The 26,708-nt window shown below is 46.8% G+C and overlaps 1 protein-coding gene across 4 annotated transcripts in view; it reads left to right on the top strand.

Moving 5' to 3' along the window:
• iqsec1a (IQ motif and Sec7 domain ArfGEF 1a) overlaps positions 1-26,708 on the top strand; it is a 55,449-nt gene that overhangs the window by 25,940 nt on the left and 2,801 nt on the right. For 2 of the 4 annotated variants that reach the window (XM_079272982.1, XM_079272984.1), the window contains exons 1-12: positions 9,625-9,911; positions 18,769-19,048; positions 19,311-20,587; positions 20,968-21,129; positions 21,541-21,663; positions 22,047-22,213; positions 22,310-22,449; positions 23,816-23,845; positions 24,471-24,596; positions 24,691-24,790; positions 24,991-25,152; positions 25,514-25,690. In XM_079272982.1, the coding sequence (XP_079129108.1) occupies positions 9,847-9,911; positions 18,769-19,048; positions 19,311-20,587; positions 20,968-21,129; positions 21,541-21,663; positions 22,047-22,213; positions 22,310-22,449; positions 23,816-23,845; positions 24,471-24,596; positions 24,691-24,790; positions 24,991-25,152; positions 25,514-25,690 (2,809 nt within the window). In that variant the 5' untranslated portion in view covers positions 9,625-9,846. Of the gene's footprint in view, positions 1-4,643; positions 4,704-9,624; positions 9,912-18,768; positions 19,049-19,310; positions 20,588-20,967; positions 21,130-21,540; positions 21,664-22,046; positions 22,214-22,309; positions 22,450-23,815; positions 23,846-24,470; positions 24,597-24,690; positions 24,791-24,990; positions 25,153-25,513; positions 25,691-26,708 lie in introns of those variants that run through there. The other 2 variants (XM_079272983.1, XM_079272985.1) reach the window with 2 other exon arrangements.

The raw sequence follows: 26,708 nt of genomic DNA, 5'->3' as shown, positions 1-26,708 counted from the left end.
GGAGGCGGCGGGGGGGGGGGGGGGGGGGGGATAGTTGTTTGTGTTTATTTGCGGCTCTTATTTAGAGTCATGTGCACGCTGCTTTTTCTTCCCCCCCCCCCTTCGCAGCCTCGCTCCATATCACGTGCGACTCACCCCTCTGTCCTTCCCTCAGTCCACCTATCTCTCCTCTGTCCTGTGTTTACACTCCGTCACGTCACATGTTGTGTTATCTCGTTGTCCCGGTGCAGGACGTTGCTCAGTTACATTTTGTGGTTCAGCAAAAAAAGGCAGAATTCCCCTCTGGGATCATTAGGCACGGTGCCGCAGCTATGAATCTCAATTGCTTTTTTTTATTACACAGAATTCCTCCGTGTTTCATCATTAAACGCAAAGAAATCGCAAAAGAATAGAAAACGGCGAGCTGGCTTTTCTGGATACGCTGCTCATTATTCGGTATTCCGTTAAGTAAGGTCTCAGAGCTGTTTAAACACGATGCCGAGGAGCAAGCGTCTTAACCTTGTGACAATAAAGTGAACCTGTCACGCTCGCACTGGCCCTCTCGTGTAACCGAAAGCGGTGACGGAGCTCTTAGTGCTCAGTTTCAAAGAAATGAACAGATTATAGAAGGAAAAGGATCTCATCCTGTTATCAGGGTTGGTTTCAGGATGTTAGTGTGTCGCTGACTCACCGTGTCCCTCCCTCTAAAGACACTCCTTCTAGCTGTCACTGCCACATCTTTGTAGTGTGCTGCACAATTTACTGGTTGAAGGTTCAAGTGAGGCAATTGACCGTATACACAGCGGCGTTGTTGCACAGTTGTTGAACTGGTATTGACAGGTAGGCTGTCAGGGTTCAGTAGCACTTCATCAGATCCAGTATTGAAGACACTTCAGATCTACAGAGTAACTCGTCTGAATAGGTAACTAAATGGTTTTGTATTCTGTAAACAACAAAAGCCAATCACTTAAAGTTGCTATAATCAATATTCTTATATTAACAATGGCTCAAAAAAGGGGGGGGGGGGGGCTCGAAGTGATGAACTCACAGATAATTATCACGACAACTCTACAGAGCTGTTCAGCATCTCTCAGCTCGTGGGTTTATGGCCTGCTCTCATCAGCACCGTTTCCAGCTTGAAAACGGTCGACGGTTGTGTTTACGTCTTGTTTCCGCTGCCTCCAAGCGAGCAACAAAAAGTACCCGAAATGCAACATATATGGCTCCATATTCTTGCCATTAATTACTATCAAATGCTTCCCAGTGTATCTTATTGCGCCCATGTCATACCGGCGGTCGCCCCGAGTAAAATGCAAACTCAAAACTGCAGATTTTTTGGAATAAGTTCAGCAGCTCATAATCTGAGGTAAACCAAATATATGTAAGACAGCGTCAGACTGCCCGTTCCCAGAAGAAATGTTCCTTCTTCTATTAAATATTCTGCCAAGCTAATATATCAAAAGTGAAAACAACTTTAAACTGTAGCGGTACTGTAGAAGCAGCTTGAGGAAATGGACTCCGCCAAAAGAGAAAGCGTTCTCATGTGGCCCGTGTTGATGTTTACGTCGGTCGTAGATCACCGTGCGGTGGTGAGAAAGACTCTCTGGCGATACGGCCTCCTGCTTTTGATTGACCTGAGGCTGTTGGGAAGCACTGTTGATTAAAATGACAGTTCTCATTCAATCAAAAGAGCCCCAAACTAACCCGTTAAAACAAATCTGCCAAAGTCTTCTGGCCGCACCCTCGACTTCTCAGACAAATCTGTGGGATTCCAGAAAGTGGGAGGCAGAGAAACATCCTCTCTGCCCTCTGATATTTCCACATCCTTGTCCAAGCCCATTTATTTTGGAAGCACGTTGCATGGAAAAACAAGAATAAGTCGTGTTTAGTGGAAAAAACAGGCTGTACATGAGAAGTGCAAGCAGTCACCCATTGGTGAAGTCGCCTATTGACTTTCATGAAATTAAAACTGAAAGGATAAACGTTGGAAGACAAAAGTATTTCTTTGCCACATTGCTTAAAGTTACAGCCTCGGAAATTGTGATTTAGACAGTTTGGGCCCGGCTCGCTTCAAGGGGACTTGCATCTGTAAAATCGGACTTGTTTTTGCAACCAGAGGAGTCGCCCCCTGCTGGCCATTTGAAAATAATACAGGTTTAAGACATTGCAACTGGTTTCACTCTTTAGGCCTGGACACTTGCGCCTGGGAAAAACAAAAAGGTTCCTGTGTATTTCTCACGCTGACCTCATCTTAACCATCTTAACTTTTGTTAAAACTGACCTTCCGCCGCACCATTCTATTTGTGATACAATGCATAACTGCACAAAGGACCAGTTTGTATTCCTGTGGGCTCAGAGAACCAGGAGGGGGGCCTCCAACAAGTAATTGAGGGGCCACAGATCGATGTGCCCTGCGGCCTGCAGAGACCTGGACTGTGCTTTCAGTCAATAAACCAGTCAGCTTTATGGAGCGTACATCATACCACCAAGGATGCAGCCAGGGCAACAGATTTACTCCCAGTTTGAAATCTATCCCTCTGTAATGAAATGCCCATTTCTGAATTCTGAGACTCCTCTGATCTGGTCTGGAGTGTTGCAAGTGTTGTGCTGATGTTGATGCATGATACGGGGTGGCTCTCTCTCCTCTAGCTCGCCCCTGTAGGACTTGTGTCGCTCCGGTGTGTGTGTGTGTGTGCTAGAAAACCGTTCGATACGCTTTGGTTGTGTGTGAATTAAATGGAAAGCCAAACGGCATTAGCCGCTGTCAGGTAGTTCTTCACAGAGATGGTGAATTAATCCATATGCCCCTGCGCGACCCTGTTTCTTGTAAATGCTTTGGCGCTGTCTCGGGCATTCAGAGAAATGAAATGATAAACATGCTGCTGCGTGGTTGTTATCATGAATTTGAGTCTGCTTGTTATTCCCAGAGCGTCTCTATCGCTCTGTAGAGTCTTCGTGTCCGACCCGGCCTGCCTGGATGTAGAAATGTGTAAGATCTGCTGACTCGCACCCACCAGGCCTTGTGGAAATGCGGTATGAATGGAACTTGCACACTCAGGATATCTTGTTCCACTGGAATATGTCAACATGAATCCACTCCTCAGCAGTCTCGTGACCTGCACAAAAGGTTTCCGCTGCTTCCTCTCACATTCCAGAGAAGAAGAGCGTAGACCGACGATTGACTGCTTTATCGCTGTGCTTTTGTCCTGTGATTGATTGGTTCCACGTTGTCTGTGTTGTTTGAAAAAGTTCAATGTTTTCCTTCTTTTTTTTTTTAAATTTCTACGATTTCTTTGCTTATTTTCAACCTTCCCAATACGTTGCGCTGATGTCCAGTGAAGACACAAACAGTACAGACTGGAATCATTCATTATTTCTTTTATTGTTGAGGTGCTTTCAACTGTGGCTTTCAATTAATATTTAAATACAAGCGATCAAATTCACGCCTGGTGTAAGTTGATCCTGAGTTTTCTCGTGTTCTCAGATGACTTGGTCTGGAGGTTGTTTTCTGCTTCATGTTTTGGGGGGCAAAGGTCAGGATTTCCTTTGACAAATCCTGACGCAGCAGTTTCATAATTGCTCAAACCTCTCGTCTCTTAGGGACTAAGAATAAACGTTCTCACTTGGTGAACATATATGAGCGAAGTCATTTCGATTTGCTTGTCGCTGCTATGAGAAATATTTCCAGTTGTTGAACTTATGTGGTCAGTTTTATTTTATCATTGCTGCCAATGTTTGAAGTTACTACAAGGAACTTCCATCTTGTGTTGATTCCTCGCAGTAGTCGCAAGCAGTAACTTGATTAAATGACTTGAATCACAACAGAACTGAGCTTGAACTGAGGTTCATCATCGCAGTAATGGCTCCTCTGTGGCATCACTTGTATTTCCGTGTTGACATTGATGTGACTGTTGTATCTTCAGGTGACTCGACAGTATTTGCACATTAGATCATGACACTCGTAACTGCCTTCACTTACCCACTTCTGCATTCAGTCCTCTCCTTCTTTTGGGCACTTTCTCCTAAAATAACATGATGTCTCCTCGATGATTCTATCACTGTCGGCCTAATGAGGGCCATTAGAATGAAATACGTTTTGTGCTTTCGCTTCCATGTGGAGCAGAATCCGACAGTTTGAAATGCGGCTCAGAATTATAACCAAACAAGATGACGGCCAATATTTTTAGACAGCGGCCGGCATTGATGTCATGGCCTTCGCCACAGGGTTGCTCCTGTCGTTTAGTGACTGTGTTTTCCCGAATCAAAGACTGGAAAAGGCGTGACGGAACAGAAATGAGGCTGCCTTTATACGCAGTGCCAACACAAACAATGGCCAGTGCCAGTGTAGACGGCCGAGCCCGGGAGGTGGTCCTCGGGGGGCTCAATAGCCGTAGTGTTCCTGCCGTGGGATGCCACAGAGGCACAGCCGGCTTTGCCAGGGAAGGGCGTCCGTGGCAGAGCGCAGCGGGAAGTAACTGGAGCCCCGGCTTGTGGAGTCCAGGGGCCCGAAGGAGACTCTGCTGAAGTGGTTCGACAGCCGTGTGTGGAGAGGTGAGTGCTGGAATGTGAGCCATCGCAGTCTGAGTATTGGAGGAATGAAGAGGTTTTGATCTGCGTTTCCTCCCTTTTTATCTGTTTCTCCTCAACATTAGTTCCCCATCGGTGTCGGCATCTATTGTGTTGCAGCGTGTGTTTCTATTGGACGACATGTGTGCGCCCATGAAGTTAAGACATCTGTTCAAATCTTTCCATGCAATTAACGTGTCTGTTTGCCTCGTAGAAGACGTATTTATACCACAATCAGCTCTAAACCACAACACTATTTCATGCTTGCCTGCTAATGAAATCTGATTTGAGTGATTGAGCGAACGCAACATCTTCAACATCATCAGCTGTTTATCTGATCGCTGGTGCAGGCGGCAATGAATGGAATCTGATTGAAACGGCAATTCTTGTCATTGTAAGCCCTCCAGTCAATTTACCCGGTTCAACAATATCATTTCGCTCATGGCTCCAAATTGATTGCATCGCAAGGTGCACAAACCGATGCACGCAAACACACACACACACACACACATTCACCGTTAATTATTTGAAGGATTGTATCTGGTTTATATCGAGGGATAGATATGTTGTTAGATATATTTTTTTCAAAGGCTGATGATCATGTTTGCTCTGCCACACACACTGCATGTAAACCACGAGCCTTGCTCTGTGAGGCTTGAGACAGGTGTGGGTCTGTCACGGCTTCAAATAGATCATTGCACCCCCCCCTAAAGTAGTGCTCAATGACATCACTGCCACATGTCGGGCCCCAGGCCTGGTGTCCATCTTCAAGCGTGCGTATAGTATCACTTCTAACCAGCGGGTGGCGCTGTCACCCCGGGAGCCCGGTGTGGAATGGGCCTCATCGCGTCAGGGCTCCGACGGGCCTGTTTTGTCGGTCTTGGCTGCGGTACCACGCTCCTCCATCCATCATGACCACCTTGCGTATTTATACCCTGCTGTGGCTTTTGTCACATTTTCAGTCGGTGCTGCTCAGAGCGCTAAACCACTGGAGACACCAGTCTCTCACTGTTTTTCCAATCCGACCCTCAAAATGTTCAGTGTCACTGAAGAAGCGCCGCACGACGATCTGCCACAAAGGAACCGATAATGAGAGTAAATCAGCGGGGCATTCAGAGGCCATTCTCCCGTGTTGATGCGTATCCTCCCTCTCGTGCTCTTAGCAGCGTTGTTCATCTCCCTCGCAGAGTGTTTACCAGAGTGTGTCACCTCACATGGGTCTATTTTTAGCAGGGGGGGGGAATAGTGATGTCGTGTGTTTCTGTGCTGGGGTGGAGCTTCAGAGAAACATGGTCTCTGGTAATGGAGCGAACTGAAAGGGAAATATGGCAAATGGGACAATCGGGGCCTGCTTCTAATAATGGTAACAGTAAACAAGACACACCCACTAACCCTTTTATAGAGAGTGAGAGAGATGGCAATCAGCTCAGCTTTGAAGTATTTGCCATGCTTCCATGGAGTTTATTTTACTTTCTTTTTTTTTTCGATAAAGGAGTACACAGATCTGTGGTTGTTGCGTAACAGTTTTCTTGGTTCCCACCGTGATGTTATTCGCGCATTTCCTCCGCCGACCAAGTCATTCTGAGGATGGCAGAGAAATACCCACGGACAAGTCGCGAGATGCCCACATTCCTATTTTTGGCCATTTCAGAGTCTCCACCCCACCTGACTTGCATATGTCTTTGGAATGTGAGCGGAAACCCACGCAAACACTGAGGGAACAAGAGAGCGCTCCACCCAGGAAAGACTTGAGGAGCAAACCTGGAACCCTTTTTGTTGGGTTTGAGAGCCATCCAGGTGTCATTGTGATACTGGCTGTTCGTAGGTTTGTTTGAAATCTTTATCGGACTACTGCGAACACGTTGGCTGCGTGTCGATACAGATATAAAACCTTTTTGAGGAATAAAAACACATTTGTCATGATGAAAACAATGTTTGGACGGTGACTTCTTGGCCAGCTGTCCAGTTTTTATCCTAACCTGAGCTGACTCCTCCTGGCTGTAGCCTCAGATATATAGGACAGCAATGAGAGTCTCCTCATCTCAGACTATTTCCCAAAATGTCAAACTATTCCTTTAGAGAATAAGTCAACAAATCGTATAGGAAAGGACGTATCTAGGCTGCCAGCGCTTGTGTAAAGAAAATGTATAGTTGCTTCCAAATGATGTTTTGATGCCACAAAACGAATCTCCAAAGCCATCTCCTGCAGTTTAGCCCTCAGTTTCCATGTGTCTGGACAAACAGATTGTTTCTATCCAGATTGGAATTACATGAAGTGATGTATGAACAGGGGAAAAGCCTCTCAGACATCACTTGCCGCTGATGATCTTTGATCATTCCCACAGGATCCCACGGGCAACACATCTGCTCCGGCTTTGCCGCCAGGATGTGATGAGCACAGGCGGCTTGTCCTTTAATTACTCTGCCAGACCCTTCTTATGCACAGCAATTCTTTGTTCCTGAGAATTCAAAGGGAAAATGTGTTTCTTTTTTGTGTCCCCCCCCCCCCCCCCCCCCCGATACAAAGTCCTCTGTGTTCCCAAAGCTATCCCAGGCCACTACATCCCATTTCGTATGCCGTTGTATCAAACCATGACATCAGCCCGTTCTAATTGTTTCCAGACCAGGCATGGGCTGAGTTTTTCGTTTTATTTTCCGTTTCGTAGCTCAGGTCTCGGTCGCTCAGCGTCCAGCAAAAGCAGATAATGAGAAACGGCGCATGATGTCATGTAGACGGAGCTCGCGGTGCCAAAGTCTTGTGACCAGGTTTCCAGGAAGTTATCACTTTCCCCCGTCGTTTCCTCTGCTCTGGCTTTTTTCAGCCTCTTTGGCGATGGGAAAACCCAAGTTTTTCTGCTCCTCTGATAATATTCAGGTATTCTGTGGGAACGCACCTGATAAAGGCGGTTGTGTGTCGCTGACCCGAGGGTGCCCCTTCGGCCTCGTCCCCGAGTGCAATGTACCTTGCTTTCCTTACACTAAAACAAGAAGGGAGAGGAAAAGAAGGGGAGGGCAGTGCAACCGAAGCAGGGGATGACAGAGTAGGAGTTCGAATGGAGAGAGACCATATGTATTGAGTTGAAGAAATTGCGTTTTATGAGCAGAGAGTGGGCCTCTGCTTGGAATTCTCAATGACATCATGCTGGAGCGGAGCCGCGCAGCCAGGACTCGGGAGACGGAGTGGGCCTTCACCAGACGGGACGACTAGACCGGATCTAGAGGAGGAAGAGCGAGAGAGACGGGGAGAATTACACAGGCTCACTCAGTGTTCCCGAAGTTTGTGCAAACTTTTACAGCTCGGGCTTCACCTGGAATTCATCGAATGACATGATGTGATGCTTAAAATGCTGCTGGCCTTGAGCCTCATGCTGAAACAATCACGACAGGCTCGGGGCTTAGACGCTCCGCTCGCTCGCCCTCAAAATGAGACCATGATATGAATTCACATCTCATTACCAAACAAATAAAGTCTGGTTAGCCACTCCCCGTGGTCCGCCTGCACCGGAGCTAAGATCTCATATCATGCACACGTTTCAAGATCTAAATGTCTGCCTCCATCTTGGGTGACAACAAAATGATAGAATAATGAGGAATGAGAGTTTTATTAAAGGAACGTCCTCCTAAATAGGTTTTGCGCCACCTGTTTGTTTGTTTTCCTTGCTGTCACTCGGTAAGGGGCGGGGAGATCGCGTGATAGGTGAGATCTGTAAGTTGAGTCAAGTGTCTGCCGCTCCACAAGGCGTGAGCAGCTGTAGCCGCCAGAATGCAGGGCCAAGGTCTCGCACTGAAATAGATCAGTCGGCCGGTTGCTGTCTGTCTGCCTTCCGCGCTGCACATAATCATTCTGCCATAGTCCCACATTGCAAGTAAGTCTGTGGGCCTTGAATCGCTGCTGCGATCCACGGCGCATGTTAACATTTGCACACGTTTTCCTTTTCAGTTGTCTCTCGTTCTGCAGCTTTCGTTTGAAGTCTTGGATGAAAACGGTGCAGGGAAGGGGGATCATTTTAGTGGTGCAGACCTGTAATTAGAGGACATCAACATCTCCCTCTGGAGACTGGTGTGTCTGTGTGTGTGTGTGTGTGTGTGCGCGTGTAGATTGGTGTCTCTCTAAACTGGCTCCATGTGGGAGCCATTCTCCTGTTTCCTGTGCCTGTTGTCATTGGGTAGAAAATACCTTTGACTCGGGGGCAGTTTACCCCAACCCCCTTCTCTCAGAGGGGTGATTAGTCACCGGCCTGTCTCAACAACACTGCTTAGTCCAGAGAGGAGGCACCGTCGGTTTTGGGGTCCGCCGCATGTGTGACGCTGGACGGAAGTCCCGGCGAGCTTTGGGACGATCGGTGCGGTACGGGTGGCATTTTTAGCTGCATGACGTATCCACTCAATCAAAGAAAGCTGGTTTAAAGGAGGTCAGAAATAGAGGCGCTAGAGGTGGGACAACCTCTCCTCTGCTGTGATTTGCTGCAGCAGAAAGACACAGAATCCTCTCTGGTTCTTTTGTTAGTGCACATCATAACAGTCACTTCTCAGCCCTGAAAGGCTCTATTAATAGAGGTGCTCTCGTTGTGTTGCCCGTCTCTCCCCACTAAGTCCTTTTTCTCTTGTGCGACTTATCTACTACACCTATATGCACCTGACCGGATCACGCTGGCATTCACTACGCTGGGTGCCTTAAGCTCCTTGCTTTATCCCTCATTCTCGTCCCTCGCCGTCTGGAGCTCTCTTCTTCACATTCTCTGATAACACGCCTGAGAAACGGGGTTTTCTGTTCCACGTCTCCTGCTCCAGGGTCATTTGTGCGTCCCTTCTTCGCATGATTAGGGATTGTGCAGGAGGTATCTCATCCCCTTCACTCTCTTTCTACCCAGCTACAGAGCCACCACGCTCACACACACACACAGACAGACACGCACCCTTCCTTGCACCCCGCCCCCTTCCATACTGCACAAGGCCTGGCAAAGAAAAACCCACACTCCCCCGTCTCCCAGCCTCCGCCCCCCTTATACTCCTACCAGCCCGGCACACGGAGGACAGAAGGGAAGAAAGAGGTCCATTTGTCTGTCAGAGATTACAGACTGCCACTCAGCACTGACTATGTACGCCTACCATCCATAGGGAGCTGCTTGTTTACATGGCTGAGAAATGGGAACGTCTGCAAGAAGTAGGCAGCTACAAGCTCGAGCAGATGGCGGTTCTGAGATGCGTCTGTCTGTTGGAGGAACCTTGTAGGCAGTGATGGGGGACTGGTGAGGGGGACGGTTAATGTTTGGATTACTTCGTTTCTGAGTACTGGCCAGCATGTGGTGTTTGCAGTGTAACTCAGAGAAGACCCAGTCGCTGCTGGAACTGGAGCTGAATGGCTGGTAAGAGTAATAGGAGAGTGTGAAATGTGTTTGTTTGTGTGTGTGTGTGTGTGTTTTGTCATTGGATGAGGTTACACTGGAGCGTGAGCTCATAAGGCTTTGTTTAAATGAACAGACAGTGTATGTGTGTTGTTAGCGGAGAACAGGAAAGGGCCCGGATCACATGGCGAATTAACCTGCTGCTTTTGTGCTTTCACGTAATCCACCTCGAGAAGATGACGGGAGGAATGCGGAGCGTCAAGTCACGAAGATCATGAATCTCAAAGCGGGGTTCTGCCATGTCAATTGTGACTCCCTCGCAGCGGAACAACAGATCGCATCCCTTCTGTCTGAGTCACTGTACGCCAGGGGTGTCAAAGTCAAATGGACGGAGGGCCAAATAAAAAATTTAGCTACAAGCCGAGGGCCGGACTGTTCGAATGTTCATTGAAAAATTTTTAAATGACGCATATAGTCTAGTGAACCTAATTGAACCTACTGAAAACCTAACAAATATATTCCAATATGATCAGATAAATAAAGCAATATTTTCTTATGGCTCTGTCAGTAATCTTTAATTTTCAACAGACACAAAAGACAAATTTCCTTTATATAAAAATCCCCATAACATGAACATTAAATGAAAGAAACCGGTATTCAAGGCACCATCAGTAGCCTATATTTTCTATTTTAGCAAAAGTGGGCTAAATTTACTTCAAAGAAAAAAACAATAATAGCAATTTTCTATCATCCACTCAACTGAAATATTTTTAAAATATAATTGGATTGAAATACAATAAAATAAAGTGCAAAAATCTATTAATCAAAAACAACACTTTGTTTAAGGAGAAGTAACATGCAGTGAAAACAAATATTAAACTTTAACTTTTAAACTTGAACTGAGTAAAAACTCTAAATATGTGATTGCACAGTAATGTTCACTTGTTTGAGGTTGAGGGTGATACTTGGTGGTGTCCCATCTTTTCCACAAGTTCATCAATGTTCGGGGTAAGGCTCTGAGCTGAGGAAATCCTCAGAATTGAGTGGAGGTGTTCAGCAGTAAGTCGACTTCTGTGTGATGTTTTGTTCAGGTTCATCAAAGAAAACAGTTGTTCACACAGGTATGTGCTGCCAAACATAGACAACGTTTGAGCAGCCTGGATGCGCAGCTGGGGCATTGTGTCGGGGAGGAAACGGGCGAACTCCGCAGCACCCACTGCCGCATATTTTGCCCTCAGTGCATCATTGCATTGGAGGTCAATCAACTCCATTTGGAGGTTTGGTGGTGAGCTTTCCACGTCAACAGCAAATGGGTTACCGAGCAGTTCCAACCTGCTTTTTTGTGCTTCAAAGTCAGCAAATCGGCGTCGAAAGTCAGCGGCAAGCATACCTATTTTATCAGCCAACTGTGCGCTCGGGAACGCACTGGTAGAGAGCTTCTCTTTCATGGTCTGGCAGCTGGGAAAGTGGCTCAAATTTTCTTTCCGCATCTGCGTCTCCCACAGAGTCAGTTTGGTTTTAAATGCCTTCACTGTACTGTACATATCAGAGATGACATGATCCCGACCCTGCAGCTGCAAGTTCATTGCATTCAGATGACTCGTAATGTCACACAGAAAAGCCATTTCACACAGAAACATTTCGTCTCGGAGTTGTGTTGTGTCTTTCCCTTTGCTGTCCAAGAACAGACAAATCTCCTCACGAAGCTCGAAACATCTTTGAAGCACCTTTCCCTGGCTTAGCCATCGCACCTCTGTGTGATAAGGCAAATCACCATGCTCCGTTTCTAACTCCGTCAGAAATGCCTTGAACTGGCGGTGATTCAAACCTTTGGCTCTGATAAAGTTAACTGTGCGCGTGATGATGCTCATTACATGCTCCATTTTCAAGGCTTTACCGCACAACGCTTCCTGGTGTATGATACAATGATAAGCTGTCAGCTCACCTGTCGCGTTTTCCTCTTGCATCTTTTCCCGTATCTTCGCCACCAGTCCGCTCCTGTGTCCACACATCGCAGGTGCTCCGTCGGTTGTCAAACCCACGAGTTTTTCCCAAGGCAGCTCCATCTCATTTACACATCTTGACACCTCTTCATACAAATCATGCCCCGTAGTTGTGCCATGCATAGGACGTAAAGCCAAAAACTCCTCTGTCACGCTTAGGCTGGAGTCCACTCCGCGGATGAAAATTGACAACTGGGCAATGTCAGAAATGTCGGTGCTCTCATCCACAGCCAAGGAATATGCAATGAAATCTTTTCCCCTTTTCACAAGCTGCTCTTTTAGATTGATGGACAACTGGTCTACTCTCTCGGCAATGGTGTTTCTGCTCAGACTCACATTTAAAAAGAGTTGCCTTTTTTCTGGGCAAACTTCGTCACAAACTTTAATCATGCAGTTTTTGATGAAATCCCCCTCCGTAAATGGCCGGGCTGATTTAGCGATCTCTTCTGCCAAAATAAAACTGGCCTTGACAGCAGCCTGGCCTTGTGATTTGGCTTTTTTGAACAGAGCCTGTCGAGATTTGAGGCCTCGTTTTAATTCCTCTGCCTTTTGTAGCCTTTGTTCCATGTCCATATTCTTGTTTTTGTCCGCGTGTTTCGTTTCATAATGTCGTCTCAGATTATACTCTTTCAGTACCGCCACACTTTCTCCACACAGAAGACACACAGGTTTTCCAGCTACCTCCGTGAACATATACTCCGACTCCCACCTTGTTTGAAACCCCCGGTTCTCAGTGTCCACCTTCCGTTTTGCCATTTTTGATGGGTATCTGAAAGTTAATTTTACTGTGATGCTGACGACTGCTGTGCCAATAAATATTGAAATGAAGCAGCCTACTGCTCGGTGCGTCACCGTTGCATTGTGGGAAATGTAGTATTGGTGCGTGTAAAAGATCTGCGGGCTGCCGGCTTGCTGCAGTCTGCGGGCCGGTTCTAATAATAAATCAAGATCATCCCAGGGGCCGTAAAAAACCTTCTCGCGGGCCGGATGTGGCCCGCGGGCCTTGACTCTGACATATATGCTGTACGCCATCGTGGTGTTTAGTCTCACTGTACAGAATCCATCTGTGAGTTAGATTGCGCCCCCCCCCCCCCCCTCCCCCTCTCGTCGGCTGAAGGGCATTCCTGCGGCGTGTCGTGGCCCTCCCGCTAGCTGGCCGTGACTGTGTGCTTTTAAATCGCTGGTTCTTCAAAGGCAGGTGCTGAGTGTAGTTTAACTATTCATTGCTGTAAGTAAATGACAGCGGCTCTGTTGTTGTTGTTTGTATGAGTCTTGACAGGAGGGAGGAGGAGGGACCCCTTGATTCAGACAGAATGAGGCCCGGCAGTTGACGGGGGAATAGTATTGTTTTCTGATTGCTTTAACTAATAAAGTACGTGGATGGCATCAACGAAGCATCAAATCACTCGCTGTGTTTTAAGTTGCTGCACGCGTGCAAAAGTCATGCCGGTCAATAATCAGCAGGCTTATTGTTCCTCAATTCAATGTGATTGGAGTCGTCAAAGGAAAACTACAACAAATGAAAACCCTTGGGCTCGCAAATTACTTTTGCTGTTTAAAGTAATAATCAGAGCAAATGTTTGAATTTTTACATGCACATTGAAGTCATGTTGGTTTCTGGTTGCATTCGACAGCAGATGAGTTGATTTATTAGTTCTCAGTAACTTACAGTAGTTATCAGCCACGAGTCTTGTGAGGCTCCGGTCGACAATATGCCGTCTGCTGCAAACTCTCAAGAGTGATGCCGTCAGTCTGCCGACCAAAACGGCTTTCCAGCTGTGTCCAACTATAAATCCCCAACCTGCTCCTCGCTCTCTGGTTCCAGACGTTACAAAATCCTCCATTAGTGTGGTTATTGGTGCTGGAATGACTGATGTACCTGAGTGTTTACTGGCACATTTACCTTTTTAATGCTGGATTTCATTAACATGTTGCTGTGTGGTCTCCTCACCTTTTACCTGTGCGTGCATCTGTATTTATGAGCTCTCTGAGTAACTGTGAAGAGAGGAAACATCTGCTTTTGTTGGGCTCGTAGCGCATGTCCGTGCATGCGGGGGTGAGAATTGTGATTTGTTCAATTTGATTAAAAGGGTCAGTTCACTGTATGTTTACATACCCGCATGAAAAACAGAATTGGCAAATTATCTGATAAAGCATTTAAATGTGTTGCATTAGTGTTATAACACGTGATTTTTCTTAAACACCCTTGTGAGGGAATCAGATTCCCGTCACCGTCTGCCGCTTGTGCATCACGGACAGAAATATCCCTCATCAGGCAGATCAGACTTCCTTAGCAACCCTGTTGGTGTTGCAATTGAAGATTGCCAATGCAAGACGGTATAATGTGTTCATCTATTTATCACTTTCTAACACGCATGAGTTCAATGTTCCTCACTTTTGTTTCCCATGTGCTCACTTTTTAAGAAACCCGTACACTTGGCCAGTTTGTATCGCTGCAGTCACTGTAGTTATTGATCCTTAAACTTGTGTTTGATCTTTCTGAGATCAGACTTGAGATTATTGCCAAAAGTGAGATGTAAGTAAGTTCATTTGTATGAACCTTTTAAATTGCCAGTGTGTTGCTCGGGCAATAGTTTTGGTTCAAGTTGACTTCCTGTCAGATACTACATTACAAACATTGCAACAGGAAATACAAAGGGGCCCATTAAGGGTGTTATGTTGTCAAGTTTGAAACGGACCATTTCAAGAGCAGAACTTCACAGGAACTCAATAAAATGAAGGCAACAGGCATTAAATACAAAGAAATAAATAATTAAAAGTTACACAAAGGCAAGTCTAGACAGGTGGGTGAGGAGTTGTCAGATTACCGTAGTGCCTTTAAACGCAGTGCATGTGGAACGATTTCTCTAGACGTATTTAGCATAATGCTCATTTCAATGGCTTTGAAGGTCACAATTCAGTTCCGCTTTCTCATACCGACGAGAGCATCGTAAAACAAAGCAGTTTGTAGACCTCTCCGTCATCCCTGCGACTTGGCCTGTGAGTTCCGTTGGTTCCGCACTGCCGCTCTCTCTTCCTCCGCAGCTCCAGCCTGCACTTCATTAGCCTTCCTCTGTTCCCAGAAGTCCTGTAGACGTGACTCCTCTTTTCCGGGATGGAGGAATGTTTCTCCCTCAGGTCCGACTGATGGAACGGGTTGAGGCCTGGGCCTCTTTGTTCAGGACGTGTTGAGAGGGAAGTAGGGGAGAACGAGAGATGGTCTCCCCCCCCCCCCGAAAAAATCCCTGGATCCCATGGCTGAAAATCACTGCCAGCTGAGCTGACATGCTTATCCATGCCTGCATTGGAAACCAACAGGGGCTCCCGGTGGATAAAGAGACCAGACTGCGCGACAGACATTGTCGAGCGGTTGTTGCTCATGTTGTGAGATCATATTTCACCGAGGGTACAGTCACTTTTTAGGAAACGGTCCTGGGAGAACCATCATTGCTTCATCCTTCACCTCTCAACATCTACAATCCTCATAAATGATGGATACAACGTGTTGATATAAACGATAACGCGACTTCCGGAGATCTGCCTGAACCATGTGACTTCGGTCTCTTCTCGGGAACAACGTCACGCCGCTTCCTCCTCTGCTGTAGTTCAGTCCCCCTGTTTTCCTTCAACATCCATTACAGCTCTTAAAGTGCTGCGTGCCTCCTTTCCTTTTTTTTTACCCCCTTTTCCGCGCCATCATGAACAACTGACCTCACTCTGTGGAGTATTCAATGACCTCAGAGCGAAAAGTACTGCAGCATTTATTCCCACTCTCGTTCCTCTGGATTCTTGGTCGGTAGAAAGTGGAGCAGAAAGAACAAAAGTGGAAGGGAGGATGCTGGTCCCATCGGGGGGGAAGGCAGAGCCAGTACTACAGCTTTAGCTTTGACTTTGTGCCTTGAATGTTTTTAGAGGTGACGGAGTGAGAGAGCGAACCCCAGAAGAGCACTGCAGTAGCTACTAAAAGCAGCTTGAGGTTTATTGCTTCTTCAGTTATTTAATCTCGACTCGGTTCTCATCCCCACTGTTACATTGTCATATTTCATAACTTGAATTTTTTTTTAGTTCGTAAATAATTACACAATTAGGCAAAACAACAGAAAGACAATGACTACAAAATAGAACAGCGGAAAAAACACCACAAAACTAAATTACATAATCAACCAATCAAACTGTGTTTGAATAGCAGCCTTTCATACAGATTAGTGTCGTTTAGAATGCTTCACAGATGACTGACGAGCCAAAAATAAGATGGAACAGAGAAAACCACAATAAATAAATCGAACTAAAACTAAAACTAAGAGTCTTTACAACCTACGAGCAGCTCATTGAGGACACAGCCGTGCTTTGAGCTGAAGGCCAACCACAGCACGCTAACGTACTGAAAATGACAACGCTAACATACTGATGTTAAGTCGGTATAATGTTTTCCATGTTAGTTTAGTATATTAGCATGCTAACATTAGCTAATTAGCACTAAAAACACAATACAACTGAGGCTGGTGGGAATTGCAATAGTTTCGCAAACCAAAAGTTTGGACTAATTGACCCGATGATGGTGCTAGATGAAGAGTCTGGGGATCACCAAAGTTCCAACAATTCTTCCTGAGAGAATCATGATTATGTACCAAATTTCATGACAATCCATGTAGCAGTTGTTAACATTTGCCACATATATATATTGATCATATGTTTTCGCCTTAAGTTCCTTAAACACGTTTTAGAATTTGCAACGTGCTACACAATCACTCTCTTGGCTCAACACATTTTTCCCCTTTCTTCATGCCAATATGAATAAACCGATGTACCCAACAGCTTCTTTTCATCAGCACTTTATCCAGGTCACTAATCAAACTCTTAATGAAGAAGTAATGAAACCAGAAACTACCACCGGCTGTACTCTGGAGCTGTGACAGCACGCAAGGTGTGACTTTTAGCTCCAGGGATGGCGGCGTCACAGTTGGCCACGACAGATGGTCGGGGAGATTCGTCCCAATGGCAATTGTGCAATAAAGTATGATTCTCACTGTGCTGCGCAAAGGTTTTATGTTGGTTCAGCAGTATAAAGGCGTCCTCTGTTGCTTTTCCACACTTAAACATTGTGTGTACATGTTGCCTCGAGGGAGTCGGTCAGCATTTGCGTAACATGAAATTCTCCCGTGGCCTCGGCTGACCCTGAATGGGTCAGAAGGGAAGTAGGCCACTTATTGTGCAAATGCATTCTGATGTTGCATTTAGTGGAAGTGAACACCTCTGCTACTTGAAGACGTGATAATATTTCTTGTTGCACCCAAATGCCATCTTTGGAATCAAATATGTTCGAACAATGATTGGTGGTAGTTTGGCAGCCACAGCAGGACGACGATGTTTTAATATTTCACGCTCAAATCTTTGCCTTTTTGTTTTGGATACGAGGTTATTCTCCAAAGCATTTCTGTTGGTTTAGAGAAGTGAAAAGTGACTCAATTGTATGAGATGTAATCAGTTGCGCAAGCTTCATATTACGTTGCACTTTCTCTCTTAGACAAGAATCAGCAGACGGAAAGGGACACATTTGTAGGTTGTGAATTAGATTCAAATGTACAAAATGATAAGTATGCATTGTAATAGACTGAGACAGACAACATGCCCAAGCCTGACATTTCTGCTCGGCTGTAAGTGAGCATATAGTGAACCATGAATGATCATCTTTTGCAAACATTTTGTTGGCGTGCGTGCCGGGTGGGGTTGCAAATCCGAAGATCTGCATTCAGTTTTGGATAAAAAGTCATTAATGTCACGTTAAAATGTTAACAAATAGATCTGCTGTGAACTTTTGACCATATTCCGTTCCACGTTTTCACTCCGCATTGGTTGCTGTTTGCTGGCAAGCTGTTGTTGCCGAATGTTGACGTCAGGCTGTCTAATGAAGGAAGTGGATTGTGTACACAGTATGGGTGTGTCGAGTCACAGTTCAAACACATTAGGCAGCCTGCACACAGTGAAGGCACTGTACCATGGAGGGCAAGAAATGCTAGTTATTATAATGTTGGTTATGGAAAAGGTGGGCACCACGTACACCCACGACTCGGCTATTTCTAAAGCACCGCGAAAGTTGTTTGCTCTGTCATTGCCCTCTGAACTGGACTTTGTAACGTGTATTGGAACAGCGCGTCGGCGCTGCAGCAAACATGATGTAACTCCCATCGGTCACTGATTGGCCCTTAAGGTGGCATGCCTCGAGTTTCCTGGAGGAGCCCGTGTACTCTGGACCTCACTTGACTGAAAGAATGGTGGACAAGATATGGAGGAAGAGTTGGCAATTCATAGAGAACAGGCGGTCTTTTCGCAATCGGCTGTCCTCTTGTAGTACGGCAGAATGTAAGAGTGAGTGAGTAACCTCCTTGTTTCTTTTCCACGTTATTTGTGTGAGAGTTAATCCCACAAGGACAACGGACGACTGGATGTGTTTGATATTCGGAGTGTTTACGTGGCATCGGTGTCTTTTCAGTGTGGGCACAGCAGATGCTGTGGAAGGTTGTCAAATTTTCAAGAGTAATTATTCCACAGGTACAAACCAGTATTAAGCAGCTTAGGCAGTTGAATGAAACTATTTTTTTCTGTATGTCATAAAGTTGTCGAATCAGCGTTGTGAAGCCATATGTGTTTGTATATTCCATAACAGAGACGAGACTATTTTATTATAGCGTCGGCCATGAATCCCTGAAGTTAAACTACTTTTTGTTCTGACATTTCATGAGTTGTATCAGGAAGACGGCTGTGATTAACCCGATAATCCTTCTATCAAATACTGACTCAAAAATGTCATTCTCATTGTCTAATCTGTGTCGTGACGAGATGAAATCTCTAAGCGTCCCTTTGCTCTCTTATTGCAGTGTGGAAGGGGATGGACGGCCCAATGAGAGCGGCCCTCCCCTGGATGGGGGAGCCAGCTATGGCCAGGGCCCGGTGACTCACGGCTCGGCAATCAGTCCTGACCGATTTGACAGCCCGCTCTACAGCCACGGGGTCCAGCCTGGGCCTCAGAGACCCCGTCGGCCCAAGCTCCAGCACTCGCAGTCCATCCTCCGTAAGCAGGCCGAGGAGGAGGCCATCAAGCGGTCGCGCTCGCTCTCCGAGAGCTATGAGCTCTCTGCTGACCTCCAGGACAAACAGGTAGTCCAAAGTAGCCTCGCCGAGCAGTTAAGTTTAAAAGCGTCATGAGCAGATTATAAATTGTGTGTTGGTTAAGTATCAATAACCCAGTTCTGTGAGATTATTCTTGGTACAAATAAAGCAAGAAAAGCTGTTAGATTGTCTCGGAGCCACTGACAACTGGGAGATGCAAATGGTCTGTAACATCCAGGAGGATGACTTTATAAACCATGCATAGCTGAGAAATCATAAAATATTCCGTTGACTCCCGTCTTTCCCCTAGGTGGAGATGCTGGAGCGTAAATATGGTGGACGATTCATAACCCGGCATGCGGCCCGCACCATCCAGACGGCTTTCCGCCAGTATCAGATGAACAAGAACTTTGAACGTCTCAGAAGCTCCATGTCCGAGAACCGCATGTCCAGACGCATCGTCCTCTCCAACATGAGGATGCAGCTCTCGTTCGAGGGCCCCGAGAAAGTGCACAGCTCCTACTTTGAAGGGAGGCAGGTGTCGATGACTGAGGACGGCGCCCCGCTGATGGTGCAGTCTGAATGTGGCGATATAGAGGTGCACCAACAGGCCAACATGGCGTCTCACCCAGCCCCACAGGGGGACCTGACCGATGCCATCACGGAGCTGGAGGACGCCTTTTCCAGGCAGGTTAAATCTCTGGCGGAGTCGATAGATGATGCACTGAACTGTCGCAGCCTTCAAGGGGACGAGGGTCCGGACCCCGAGGCCATGGGCTGCTCCAAGGTGGAGCGGGAAGTGCCCTATCAGGGGAAGTCCCACCGCAGGGCAGCTGGACGAATGCACGATGAAACGCTTGCATCCTACAGCGACGTTACTCTGTACATCGACGAGGAGGACATGCCCCCCTCTGTTGCTCGGTCCAGGTCAGGGGACCAGCCCTCCAGCATAGAATCAGACTTGCGGTTGCGGTCAGCCAACTCCTCCCAGGACTACTGGCCTATTGACCCCAAAGATGAGGGTCGTGACACAGACACGAGCTGCCGCAGCACTCCTTCTCTAGAGTGCCAAGAGCAGCGTCTTAGAATGGACCATCTCCCTTTGTTGACCATAGAACCCCCGAGTGACAGCTCCGCAGAGCTCAGCGACCGGTCTGACCGCGGCTCCGTCAAACGGCCGCCGGTGTACGAGCCGCACGGCCACATCGTAACGTCGTCCCAGGCGAGCCCTAAACACATCTCCCACGGACCCCCGCCGCGAGCGTCCTCCCGCGACGACGAAGCACCCCTGCGCCACCGCCAGCGCCACCTGGAAGGCCACTTGGCCATCAACGGCTCGGCCAACAGACAGAGCAAGTCCGAATCGGACTTCTCCGATGGGGACAACGACAGCATCAACAGCACGTCCAACTCCAACGACACCATCAACTGCAGCTCCGAGTCCTCGTCGAGAGACAGCCTGCGAGAGCAGACGCTCAGCAAGCAGACTTACCACAAGGAGACTCGCAACAGCTGGGACTCGCCCATCTTCAGCAATGATGTTATTCGCAAGAGACACTACCGCATCGGCCTCAATCTCTTCAACAAGTAGGTGCTCGGCTCTGCTCGAGCAGGCGCTAGACCAGTGTGTTCAGTGATTAATGGAGAAGCTTGTGAAGTCTCTTGGAAAATAATTTCACATATTAAACTGTATTCATATCAAATACAGAGATACTTTGAAAGATATTTACATGGACAAAGAAATTAAGCACAATGTAATTTGTCCATAATATATCACTCGGCATTTCTAGTGTTAGAGAATCAGACATGTCTTAATAATACTTTTAATACAAATTTTAAAGACGCCTCAAGAAATTGCCAACATGTGTATTCTCAGAATTCAGGAGGAAGCAGTTGCAGATTCTTCTCTCCAGGTTTCTTTAAATTTTTTTTAAATTGACCTACCTCTAAATGTTTGGATTTATCAGGAAGCCAGAAAAGGGCGTCCAGTACCTGACCGAGAGGGGATTCATCCCCGACACGCCGGTCGGTGTAGCTCACTTCCTGCTGCAGAGGAAGGGGCTGAGCAGGCAGATGATTGGAGAATTTCTCGGCAATCGGCAGAAGCAGTTCAACAGAGATGTCTTGGAGTAAGTTTGATTCGCCGCCATCTTCCTTATGATTAGACAAAGGCGAGTGAAGGAAGGAAAGAAAAACCCAAAATGAGTCAAATAAAAACTTGTGTGAAAGTACTGAAGTCCAGGATCTTATATAATATATACTTGAGTGTGTAGTAACACATGGGGGCCATTGTTATAGCTTATTTAATAGAAGAAAGGGACAAAGTCCCAAAAACTCCATAAAATCCAACTCGTAAAGAGCCTGCAGGAGGTAAGATTTACTCATGGTGCAAATGTGATTAGAATCCTGTAACATCCTCTTTGATAAACACTGAAATGTGATAGAATTGAAGCCCTGTAAGATCAAAAAGAATTGGTGACAGTCAATGACGCCATGTTTGTGTTTCATTTTCTTCTGCCATCTGTTCTCTTGTGTGTCAGCTGTGTGGTGGATGAAATGGACTTCCAGAGCATGGAGCTGGACGAGGCGCTCAGGAAATTTCAGAACCACATTCGTGTTCAGGGCGAAGCCCAGAAGGTGGAGCGGCTTATCGAAGCCTTCAGGTCAGACCATACGTCGAGATCACACACGGACTCATTTAAACATAGCAAAGACTGCACGGAAAAACACTGAGACAAAAAAACAATCCCGAGCCAATGACAATTAAAATACAATCAGCCTGTGTTAAAAACACAGCATATAATACTGCTTTTTGTAAATGATGATGGAAGTGTTTTATGGAGACTTATTGATATTTAAAAGGTCATTGCTACTGGGTTTCCTCTGAGCTGCCGGTAATTGTTGGTAGATAAAAGGACAAGCTCTAGCACTACTTCTGATTTCTTCTGGCAGTGTTTTCCTCACTACGAGCACGGCTGTGTGCGACGTTTATAATCCGAGTTTGGCTGTGAATTGAGATCTTTGCTCTCCTGCCTCGTGTCTCCAGCCAGCGCTACTGCATCTGCAACCCCACAGTGGTGCGGCAGTTCAGGAACCCCGACACCATCTTCATCCTGGCGTTCGCCATCATCCTCCTCAACACCGACATGTACAGCCCCAACGTCAAGCCCGAGAGGAAGATGAAGATGGAGGACTTCATCAAGAATTTAAGAGGTGACGAAAGCAAACGCCGACATGATAAGGATACGCCATCAGTGACCAAAACATATGGACTGATATTTGAATACGCTCTGCTAATCTGTGTGCCAGGTGTGGATGACGGGGAGGATATCCCTCGGGAGACTCTGGTCGGCATCTACGAGAGGATCCGTAAGCGAGAGCTCAAGACCAATGAAGACCACGTCTCGCAGGTGCAGAAGGTTGAGAAGCTCATCGTGGGAAAGAAACCAGTAAGTGCTCTTCATTCAGTAAAAAGAAGAGACAATTTTCAAGGCGTGACATTAATCTCTCTGCTTCAATCTGTACTCACAGCCACCGATAACAATCTTGCAAGAGGGTTTCTGGGAAATGTCGAAGAGCACTTGAATGACAAATCACCTCATTCAGAGCCTTCGGCAGTTATTTACAGTGCAGATTCATTGACCCCCCCCCCCCCCCCCCCCCCCCACATACATTCTGCGAAGACCCGCCCTACTCTGCGTCTGATTGGCTCGTACTTGTTGCCTTCTACGCAGAATTTGTTACATTTATTGTTGATGAACAGGGATGCTAGCCTGCTTGCATATTGCTGTCATATATTATCACAATCTCCTGATAAATGTTGCTTTGCACGTTGCCAATATGGCTGGAGATGTATCTGTACATTTAGATTTAGTGTCATAATTAATACTTAATGCCGCCCTTAATGTTGATATGGCACATTTATTAAAAAGAACATTTCACTCCTCCTGACTTGTGGATGGCGAAGTGTAAGAGTTTAGTTCTTAGAAGGGACAGGAAGATGTATTAACTGTGCTCTACCTTTGGGTATTGTTGTGCCCGGGCTTTTCAAGACCTTCACGCTGCTGATTTTAAAACACCCGAAGCCCTTGAAAGATGTCACCCAGTGCTGCAGTCTGATAAAAAATGGGCACTTTCTGCTGCCGGAGCACATTGGAGTTCTAACACCGCTGTAGAGGGACAAGTGGTTGAAACCAGGGATTCCTCTGGCGTTCAGACTGTGCTCCAGGCCCTCAGGAGCAGGGCAGCAGCATTTTGTCATTATTCTGCAGGCGGTGATGTCTCTTTCACGTGTGACGGTTGAAAGTGTGATTAACCGATGCACCGTCGGGGAGAGAGGCTGGTCTCGCGCCGAGGACTTTGTTCCAGTTGGACTGGCTTCTGCTCGGCCTGTAATTGCTGCACGTGTTGAAAAATGTTCCCTCGTCACCATTTAGCTGCAGAAGGAAAGGCTCAGGAGGACACTGTGTAAAACGCTGGAACATAAAAAGCACATTTGAGTTCCTCTCCGCGATAATCGGGTCCTGTAGTGCCGCTCAGGGTTGGCATTCTCTGGCTGGATCGATTTTCATTCCAGCGTCGTTGCAGACTCCCTCGAGTCCGGTAGCCGGGAAAGATGACCACCCTGTATACCGACCCCAAGAGGTTCATTCATCTTCATGGACACTGTAATAGTCTATCGGGCACATTCTGCAAGGGCGAGTCCTTACATGGGCTCATTATGAAAGCAGAAGAGATTAAATGTTCAGGGGCAGTATTGTTAATAATCCTAACAGAACGGCTGCGTAACACATCTTCTTTGCCCTCTCGTTTTAGATCGGATCACTCCACCACGGCCTGGGATGTGTGAGTAGGCTACATATCCATAAATCATACGATATTTGCTCGTTTTTCATTGATTATTTCACTGTACGTGCACATCTTGCCGTGTCTGTCCCAGGACGTTGCAGTTAATGCACATCAAACAGGTAGTTTCAGAGTCAGATTACCTAAAGAGGCACAAACTTCTGCCCCCCCCCCCCCTCCCGGAGCATCTCATCTGTCACCGCTGCCCCCTGGAGACAGACATAAATTCTTTGGTCGCACTGAGCTGTGCACCAGCGCTGGCTGCATGCCACACACATGACTCTGAGTCACAGAATATACTGTAGATCTCCCGCTTGTATGGTGATTAGATTAGTGATCGTAATCTTTATGGGATGTGCTGATTTAGCGCTACATTGTTTTGTACACTACTGCTACTTACACGGCACCATTGCCGTGGTAAATACTACCGTAGTTTGAACTTGTTTCCTCCTATGTTAGACAAAGAAAACATAGCAACAGTGGTATCCAAACCAACACCACATCTCCCCATATGTCCCTGTGAATGTGTCATCCTTTGGCTACACCTTCTTTAAATTCTGTTTCCTAAATCATCTCGGACCTCTGAAGTGCTTGTATCTGTGCTCCTGTTTTTCCTCCCCTCTAGGTGCTGTCGCTGCCCCATCGCCGGCTGGTGTGTTACTGCCGTCTGTTTGAAGTTCCGGATCCCAACAAGCTCCAGAAGCTGGGCCTGCATCAGCGGGAGATCTTCCTGTTCAATGACCTCCTAGTGGTAAAAGCCCTCTCCTGCCCTCTCCTTTCTTCTCCTCTTTTCTCTCTCTCTCTCTCTTCAGAACCCGTAAAATATTCTCTCTGTGCGATGTCAGGTCACCAAGATCTTCCAGAAAAAGAAGAACTCTGTGACGTACAGCTTCAGACAGTCCTTCTCTCTGTATGGGATGCAGGTCATGCTGTTTGAAAATCAATGTAAGTGGCTTTTTCTTTGATTCCGTCTTCATGCCCGTGGCGTGTCAGCTGACGGTGTTTACATCACGGGGTTCGATGCAGCGCCGAACCAATGGGCTGTGACGTTGTTTTAACTCTCCAAACTTCAGATGTTGTTTGACTTGGTTTTGATCATATGGCCCTTGTGTAAATGTCTCTCCCTCTCTTTGCCGTCGCCCCAGATTACCCAAACGGAATCAGACTTACATCAGCCATACCAGGTGCAGACGTCAAAGTCCTCATCAACTTTAACGCGCCCAACCCGCAGGACCGCAAGAAGTTCACAGACGACCTGCGAGAGTCCATTGCCGAGGTCCAGGAAATGGAGAAATACAGAATAGAGTGTGAGCTGCCTCCCCCCCCCCCCCCCTCTTAGTCTGTCTACCTCAGGCTGTGCAAAGTAGAAAACAGGGCATGGTCCTCATTACTCGACTGCGGCACTTTACGAGGGAGAATGTTTACAGGATGTTACACAGGATGGCTTACAGGAGGGACAGCGGTGTTTCTTTGGGGTTTTTTGTGGGCATTCAAAAGGCAAAGCCGTCGTGACACACGAGCAACAGGATGTAGATCCGATTCATGAGTTCCAGACAGCGAGAGGTGGCTGAATACATCACAGAGAAGTTATAGAGTCGTTCCCTGGCCAGAGTGAGACGTAAAAACCGCCGCCGCTTACCTCACTCTTTCCTCGGCTCCTTTCCACAGCTGAGCTGGAGAAGCAGAAGGGGGTGGTGAGGCCCAGCATGTCGCAGAGCTCCGGTCTGAAGAAGGACGGCGGCAACGGGAACATGAACCGCGCCAGTCTGGACGACACCTACGCCATGGGCGAGGGCCTGAAGCGGAGCGCCCTCAGCAGCTCCCTGCGAGACCTCTCCGAAGCAGGTACAGCCGAAACGTCTTTGTTTTTACCAGCCGGCTCTTTAGTGGAAAGGTCCTGCTGTCATCCACCTCTCTGTGGTGATACCGAGGGGATGGAAACAGCTAAATGTTGTTTCACAGCACCATCAATGTAGAATTTAGAGTCCTCCCCTTTAAATCCACGACATATGATTGGAGAGTTCGGTCTGAACAGTGTGTCCATCAATGTTTAACCTCAGCAGACTTTGTTTTAGAGAGACTGACGGTGTGCTTTTTAAATCCAAAGACTGAACACAGACCTATTTCTGAAGAGGTTTATGGTTTAAAAATCCAGATTAACTCGGTGAGGAATGAAATTGACGGGCAGTTCTCACCCTTGATCATCTGGATGAGTTTGTTTCTGAACATTCCCATTCATGTTTTTATCCTGACTTTTCTTCTTTTCGTTTGGTTTAACCTCGCACTGTTTGCACCCCGAAGTTTGTTTCAGTCAAAGACATTTTGTGATCATCTTTTAAGTTTTGTTCAAACATCATTTTGCCATTTCCTCTCACGTATATATTTGTGAACCAAACAAATCAGCGCTGATGTGTCCCGTTCTTAAGCAGCGAACAAGCTCCAGAATCAGATCCAGTCCTGGCGTTGACAGTCATCTCACACCCATGAATATCAGTGTTCAGCACAGCGGCTCGTCTCCGGAGCAGGAATACATTTCATTCATTACAGATAACGGCTGTGTGAAGTTATCGGGTGATTCACTTGATAATGAAATCCAGTTAGGGGTCTGCCTCACTGTTGGTAATGCGACGCGCTTTGTTCTCATGATCTCTACCTCGATGGGAACCGATAGGTCAGCCAGTGAAGACGTCTGTAGAAGCCCCTCCTGTCTCCTGTGTTCTTCGATGCAGGATGTGGCATGTGTCGGCGGGGTCGTTTTTGTTGAGTGTTTTCTTTTTTCCTTTCCTGCCATACTCCCATTTCATGTGTATTTTACTGTGTTATTTCCATACACATCAGGTATTTTCCTGTTTATGTGTGATTA

Source organism: Melanostigma gelatinosum (assembly GCF_949748355.1).
Source record: "Melanostigma gelatinosum genome assembly, chromosome: 8".
Taxonomy (NCBI): Eukaryota; Metazoa; Chordata; class Actinopteri; order Perciformes; family Zoarcidae; genus Melanostigma; species Melanostigma gelatinosum.
The sequence above is the reverse complement of the archived record's forward strand: the minus strand, read 5'-3'. Positions and strand labels throughout refer to the sequence as shown.